Source organism: Lutra lutra, chromosome 17 (genome assembly GCF_902655055.1).
Source record: "Lutra lutra chromosome 17, mLutLut1.2, whole genome shotgun sequence".
Classification (NCBI taxonomy): Eukaryota; Metazoa; Chordata; class Mammalia; order Carnivora; family Mustelidae; genus Lutra; species Lutra lutra.
In genome coordinates, this window is record NC_062294.1 from 53,774,404 (window position 1) to 53,782,276 (window position 7,873).

Here is a 7,873-nt window from a genome sequence, read left to right on the forward strand (position 1 = left end):
AAGCTGTCAATTAAATTATGATATAAAGCGAAGATACTAAGATGCCTCCTGATTTCAGAATTGTGAAAAATGTGAAGCAGTGTGCATATGAGAAGCAATAAAGTGTGGTACTCAACCATCACATTGTGGGGCACAGTTGGGAAATCAGGTTAAATTAATCTTTGATTGAAACTATTCTTATTTAGCTTTTTGAATGTAGGCTAAGAATCACAGCATGGGCTGTGTCTTCACCTCACTAGGGCCCCAAATCTATCCCAGGACACAGCCGCTCTTGTCCCATTTCCTCCACAGAGCTTGTATGGCTGCTACATATGAGAGCCAAGGTGTGTCTGCATCCCTGGGACAGAAGGTGCAGCCTCCATGTCCCAACAATTGTTGGAGCTGCTGTAACCACGTGGGTCCCAGATCCACCACCTGAGAACTCTTAGGTCCTGTGCTGCCCCCCACAAGAGAACAAGTGAACACTGGTGAGACCACACTGGCTTCTACTCCAGCTGAGCTCTGCAGTATCCCAGCGCAGAACCATGAGGAAACGGCATCATTGGGTCTTTCCTAGGCAGACCTGTCCTGTGCTGTGCTGGTAAGGATTTAACCAAAAAAGTTTTTACCATTTTCTGTGGTGTAAATACTCCTCCTTGGGCTGATATCAACCTACCAGTGCAATGTCACTGGGCACAGAATTGGAAAGAGATGTGAAGAGCTCACTGTTACTGATGTAATACAATAGACAAACATAACTTCAAAGAATAAATATTAGTGAAAATAATTAGGAATTAATGAATGTTGAATATTTATGGGCCTTCTTTTTAATATTCATATTTAACTGTAAGTTCATGTAATTTAATTTTTAATAATGGTTGTGTTTACCACCTGGCTCTCAAAATTCCTAAAGATTGGCCAATTGGCTCTTATGGGGGCTGGTATGAGCTGGTTCCGGCACTCTCTTCTTTACTTTACTTTTATTTTATTTTTTAAAGGTTTTATTTTTTTAAGTAATCTCTACACCCAGCATGGGGGCTTGAACTTACAACCCCCAGATCAAGAGTTGTATGCTCCATAGACTGAGCCAGCCAGGTGCCCCTGTACTTTACTCTTAAATTATGTTTGTTGTTTCTTGTCTGTCACCTCCTGCTGGAGTCTAAGCTCAGTGAGGGGAAGCATTTAGATTCATCTAGCTTGTTCAGAGCTCAACTTCCAGAACTTAGAACAATGGCTAGTGTACTGTAGGGGCCCAAAAAATCATCTTTGGTGAATATAAGAAAGAGAATGAGATTCCTAACACAATGGCTTCATGTAAATTAGAAGCAATAGCTTGTGATGAGGCATGTTTTGCAATGATGCACGGTATTCAGGGCCATTTGTGTTGGTGCCTGTGGGGAGGGAGGGTACTGGAGTCAGGGATGACAGATGGAATAAAGAAATAAAATGAGAGCAGGTCTCTGCCAGAACTTGAACTCCAGAGGGTGATTAACTCAACTCTCTTCACCTGAGATCTGATTAGGAAAAAGAGGACCTTTTTATATGCATAGGGTTTTCTAAGAAACAGAGTCAGTCTTTGCCCTCCCTACCATGGACATCAGCAGTGTCTGCTCACAGGACTCAGAGCTGAGGCTCAGGGAGGGCAGTCTTGCTTAGGGTCAGGCTGCAAGACTTGTGTTTCCTTCTTCCACACCAGACACTGTGGCTGGGGAGTGCCCCCAGAGAGCAACACGCACCCCACTCAGCCTTTGTCAGGAACACAGTTCCTGGCTGGGCACCATGAAGCCACTGTAGGCATAGCCATAGGATGAAGTAAATGAACCAATGAATGGAATTTAGGATTCTTCAATTTTTATTATTAGTTATCTGTTTTTTATTTTTATTTAATTAATTTATTTCTTTTTAAAGATTATATTTATCTATTGACAGAGAGAGAGTGAGAGAGAGAGGACAAGCAGGGGGAGCGGCAGAGGGAGGGAGGAGTAGACTTCCTGTTGAGCAGCGAGCCTGATGTGGGGCCCTGTCCCAGGACCCTGGGATCAACGACCTGAGCCGAAGGCAGATGCCTAACCAACTGAGACACCCAGGCGCCCCTGTTTATCTGGTTTTTAGAGACACTAAGAGTTTTGAAAAATGTCTTCTTTGGGGTATGGTGCAAGTTTTGTGCTTTCGTGTTCCTATATCTGTACCTAAGGGTCCTTGAATAATGATATTGTGGGGGTGTGGAGAGAAATCCTGAAGGAACTTCTCTGGAAAGGAGAGTTCTGGGTCAGGAGTCCAGATCAAGAGGCTGGGGGCCAGGACTCCTGGGTCTGAGGGAGGAGGGGACTGGGGGCCTGGACTCCCAGGTCTGAAGGAGGAGAGGGCTGGGGGTCAGGACTCTTGGGTCTGAGGGAGGAGGGTTGGGGGCCTGAGGGAGGAGGGGGATGAGGGCTAGAACCCCTGGGTCTGAGGGAGGAGGGGCTGGGGACTAGGACCCCGGGTCTGAGGGAGAAGGGGGCTGGGGGCTGGGACTCTGGGTCTGAGGGAGGAGGGGCTGGGGGCTGGGACCCCGGGGTCTTGGTGTGGAGAGAGCAATATCTGGGGAAGCAGATGGGCTGGTGTTCAGTTACACCAGCAATCATTTGCCCCGTATGGTTTTCCGGATCCAAGTTTGGTACTTGCACAGGTTGGTATAGACTCCAGGATAGCCGGGAAGGGCGCAACGTTCCATCCCCCAGGACACAAGGCCCTGGAGCTGTCCTTTGCACACCAGGGGTCCCCCCGAGTCACCCTAAAGGGGAGAGGCCGAAATGGAGAGACCCATGGACAGATGGTCAGAGGCATGGGTGTGGAAAACCCAAGAGGCAAAGGTGAGGAAGGAGGTGGGCTGAGAGCCCTGGCAGGGCTCTGGAGATATCAGCCGGAAGGGTTGGGGTCACTGCCTTCCCTCTTCCCTGGTTCCTGCTATCTCTGCCTCTTGGGGCTCACTACGCTGCTCTAGAAAACTGTGTATGCTTCTTTATCTCCCCGTCTCTGGAGTCACCTCTCAGGGATGGGCTAAGGTCTCTAGAGTCCCTGAGCACAGATTTCCCAGTACCCATATGTAATAACAACAATGAGAGCACCACTGCTTTCCATGCATTACCACCTCTTTCCACCACCTCCCCTAGGTGCTACCCCCACCTGACAGATTAGTAAACTCAGGCACAGGGGGATTAGGTCTGTTATCCAAGGGTGTACAACTAGCAGGCAGCCCATCTGTTACAATCTCTCTCAGTCTATGGGAGGCCTCTGCTGATTTTCATGCTCCTGAGATCCTTTGAAACCCAAGTCCCAGCCCCAAACAATCCCCCTCCCCCAACTCTCCTCCTGGGCCTCACCTGACAGGAGTCCTTCCCACCTTGGGGGACACCTGCACAGACCATGCCAGCAGTGATGGCTTGGGAATAAGCCCGCCGACACTCCTGATCCGAGGAGATGTTGATGTTCACACACTGCAGGGAGTTGGGGTAACTGACTGGGGGGCACAGAAGGGTTACAAGTGAGGGTTCTACCTTCCAGCAGAACCAGGAGTCCGGGGACTGACCTCCTCCTCCCTCAGACCAAGGAGTCCAGGCCCCCCAGCCCTTCCTTCCCAGAATGTGGGAGTACTCACCAACGGGGCTAGATGTGGTGCCCCAGCCCGACACATGGCAGGGGGTTCCTGGGCTCGCGCAGGAGCTGGCTATGGTGATGGGCCTCACTGCCCTCCCCAGCCGAACGGGCCGCTCCAGCTGCAGCAGCATCAGGTCGTTATTGTGAGTCCGGGAGTTGTATTGGGGGTGTGGCACCTGACGAACCACACGTAGCACCTGCTGAGTGGTCTCCCAGTTCTTCAGGTTATGCTTGCCCAGGGCTACGTGAAGTATCCTGGCCCATAAACCCCAAAAGTTGCACTGCTCAGGATCTGACCTGGAGACCCCTCCCCACCCTCTGGCCCCATTCTCTTCCCTGGTGATGAATTTTCCACAAGTCTGAACTGCTTATGGAGCATTTGATGGACTCCGGTGCTCTTCTTTCCCACAACCTGGGCATTCTCTCTTGGGCCGATCCTACCATCCACCCCTTCCTCTTTTGAGCTATGCTCTGCTTTCTGGCTTGGGTGTAAGGTGATAATTGCGAGTTCTTGGCTCAGTGTTGGGTTCTAGGCTCTGAATTCCAAGTGAGAGTCTGGGCTATGGCTCTAGGCTCTAAATCAGGATTGATATCCTGGACTAGGCTCCAGGGAGGCTCCATCCTGGTCCCAGCCTGGCCCCTGGGTTCTAGATATTTTGAACGTTTGAGTCTAAGCTAGGATCTGGGCTTTCTAGATTGCTTATGGATCATGGCATACTTTCTAGATATGGGTGTGAGCTTCTGGTGTTAAGATAGGCTGTGGGTTCTATTTTGAGCTCTGCATTATGGTTTGAGTCTGGGTTCTAGAATGTTGATTTGAGCTCTTAGTCTTAGGGTAGTCTCAATTCTAGATTGAGCAATGGATTCTGGACATGGATACAAGCTTCAGTTTCTAAGTTGCTAGGTTGAGTTCTGGGTTCCTGCTTAAGTTTTGGTTTATGACCTGGGTTTTAGACAATGGCTTGAGCTCTGTGTTTGAGGTTAGGGTCCTAAACATCAGCCTGAGTTCTTGATTCTTAGTTAGGCTTGGTTTCAAATGGAATTACAGTTATGGTCTGGGCTCTTGCTTCTAGACTCTGGTCCGAGCCCTTGACCTCAGGTTGAGCTCTGGCTTCTAGATGGAGCTCCAGAAACTTCGGATCCAAGTTTCTAGATGTTGCCTTGCATTCTCAGCTTTGCCTTCTAGACTCTGCACTAGGTTTTGGGCTCTGGGTTCTACATCAAACTTTAGTTTATGGCATTAGATCTGGTTTATAGGCACTGGGCAGGCTCTTTTCTTGGATCTGGGTTCTATGTTTAGGTCTAGACTCTTGGAGGGGCTCTGAGTTCTGTATGGGGCTTCAGATTATGGTCTGCAGTTGGATACTAGCTTAGAGTTTGGGTTCCAGCTGCTAAAAAAGAAGCTGTAGACTAGATTCTGAATTAAACATTGCCTCTAGAATAGGTTCTGGGTCTGTCTGTTCTACATTCTGAGCTGATGTTCTAGCTGTAAACAGGGTTCTGGATTTATGGCTGGACTGCAGGTCTGGACTAGACTTTGAACTCTAAGTTTTGAGAGGTGTCCTGAGTTACTGAATGTAGACCGTGCCCTAGACTGAACCACCAATCTGGAATGGGCTCCTAATCTTAGTCTCTACGTAGAGCTTGGCCTCTAGATAGATCTCCAGATTATATTAGGTTCTACTTTTTGTGTGGGACTCTACACTGGCCTATGGGTTCTAAACTGTCAATCTGCTTTCAGAATCTAAACCGAGGGGCACCTGGGTGTCTCATTCAGTTGAGCATCAGACTCGTGGTTTGGCTGGGATTGTGACCTCAGGGTGGTGGGATTGAGCTCCGCCTTCAGTCCTGCTCTCAGTTTAGAGTCTGCTGGAGATTCTCTCTCTCCCTCTGCCTTTCCCCCTGCTCTCTCTCTCTCTCTCTCTCTCTCTAAATAAATAAATAAATAAAATCTAAAAAAAAAAAAATCTAAACCGAGTTCAAGATTTATGGCTGGATTCCATATTCTGAGCTGTGTTGGTAATTCTAGGCTCTTATCCAGACCCCAAGCCAGGCCCCAGCTACTACATTAGGTGCAACACAGTGCTCGGGTTTCTTACTGAGCTCTGGGGCTCTAGACTCTGGAATCACTTGGCACAAGAGTGGGGGCGAGGATTACTCACGGGCGTGCGCAGTGAGCGGCAGTGATGGCCCACTCGCCTGACAGCAGGGCCCCTCCACAGAGGAAACGACGAAAGGGACCTGCCAGTAGGGCTGCCTGCCATGGCTGGGAGTTCTGGACGCATGTGTAACCACCAATTATCTTGTTCTCATCCCTTTGGCTCTGTGCCATGGCTAGGAACAGGCAGGGGTCGGGTGGGGAAAGCAGATGAACAAATGCTCTTCACTTCCCAACTCTCTAGGACGTCTGGGACCCACAAATCCCTTTTTATAACCTCCCCCTAAACCACCCATCTCTGTCTGCCCACGCAGTATGAGATCTGTGAGATACACCAAATGTTGGCCGTTATCGGGCGACACCTCCCCCCTTCACCTCCATAGTACAGCACTTGATCCCATGGCCACCTCATCCAGGGCTCTTACATATCTACTACCTTTGATTTTATCCTCCCATGAGTAGTTTATATCATCACTTCTCATAATGTGTCACAATTCCCCCCATTAACCTTTCTTGAACACACTCAGGGAGATCCCTGTCCTTTTTCCAGCCTTCACACTCATATGGCACCCCCAGGACCCACCGTCTTCCCACTGTCTTGCCCCACAGCCACTCCATCTGCCGATCCTCACCCCTCCCTGTGAGCCCACCCTCCAACCCCCTATCATCACCCTTACCCCGCCAACAACATGCCATCTTTCTGTTAGTTTTGCAGCCTCCTTTTATATTTATTTATTTATTGCAGCCTCCTTTTAAATAAAACCCAGACAGGACTGGACAGTTCTCCACAAGTCCTCATTTATTTCTTCCCATCTCCTTCAACTTCAGTACCCTCATATCTCCTGATATCTCCACAACTCAGAACCCAGGCCCCCTCCTAAGGGCTCCTCATTCAAGACCCCCAAAACCACACCCATACCTTCTCACCAGGTCACCCCTGAGTACACTGGGTCCCTGGGAACCCTCCCCATCTCTTCTCAGCATCTCCAGGGGACTGTCCTTACCTCAGACCCCACTGCTGTCTTACCTAGAGCCACGATCTGGAATGCTGTCAGCAGGAAGAACATTCTGGGGGCTGGGGGTTGGGTTCTGGCAAATGCAGAGAGAAAGTGAGAGAGAAGCAGGCTGCAAGAAACCCAGAGTTTGAGGGACAGAGAGGACCTCACACAGAGACCAAGACCTTTGGAGACATGGATGTACCTCTGTGTGTGGAGGACGTGGCGGTGGTGTCTTGCCTCCCTGTCACTCCGTGGAGGCCTTTTATCCTGGTCTGGGCAACTGGCCCTGCCTCCTGCCCTTCTCCTGACATTTTTTTTTTATAGCCCGGTTCCTATTCCAGGGCTCCCTGTCCTATCTCCTCCCTCCCCTCTCTGGCCAGAGAAGCAGCCACAACATTAATGAGAACCCGCCCAGTGATGGTGTTTAATCTGGGAGGAACCTCGGGAGGGGGGACCCCAGGGCAAGGTGGACAGGATGGGGGTCTCACGGGAAGGTGCTGGGAGGGGTGGGGGACAGAGACACAGAGAAGTCTGGGAAATGAACGAGAAGTCACATATGACCCAGAGATAGGGTCAGAGAAACACAGGCCAGAGAGAGAAGAGTCAGAGGGAGAGAGACTAGGGAAAGATGGGGAAGGGGAAGGAAGATGAATGTAGACACAGGGACAGAGGAGGCAGATTCGGGGAAAGACAAGGGAACAGGGGAAGCCCAGAAACAGAGATTCATGGAGAGGGCAGAGTGGGAAAGCAGAGGGTGGTGGTGGTGGGGGGAACAGAGGGAAGAGGCTGGTGGGTGGGGGGCGGGATGCACAGGTTGGGGGGAGGATGACAGGGATGGTGCAGACAAGGGCTGATACACTGGAGAGGAGGAGGAGGAAGATGAAGGACAAGGCAGAGGAGGGGGAGACAGAGGGAATGAAAGGTAACACAGGTGATGGGGACCCAGACAGAGGAGACAGGCAAAAATGGAAGGTGACAGTTGCCATGAGGAGGGAGGGAGGGGGGGTGGGGCTGGGAACTGGCAGGAGACAGGACGGGCAGGAGGCACCTGGGACTGCCTCGTTTCCCTAGGCTTTTGTGGTTCTCACAGTCTTGGGAGTTT

General features: G+C 50.4%; 1 protein-coding gene across 1 annotated transcript; it reads right to left on the bottom strand.

Moving 5' to 3' along the window:
• Nucleotides 1-2,599: 2,599 nt before the first annotated feature.
• Nucleotides 2,600-6,843, bottom strand: KLK14 (kallikrein related peptidase 14). The gene is made up of 5 exons (XM_047711924.1): nucleotides 6,801-6,843; nucleotides 5,778-5,949; nucleotides 3,617-3,870; nucleotides 3,342-3,478; nucleotides 2,600-2,752 (listed from the first exon to the last, which is right to left on the bottom strand). Exons 1-5 carry the CDS (start codon nucleotides 6,838-6,840, stop codon nucleotides 2,600-2,602), a joined length of 756 nt encoding a protein of 251 aa, XP_047567880.1. The 5' UTR covers nucleotides 6,841-6,843.
• Between the last annotated feature and the right edge of the window lie 1,030 nt (nucleotides 6,844-7,873).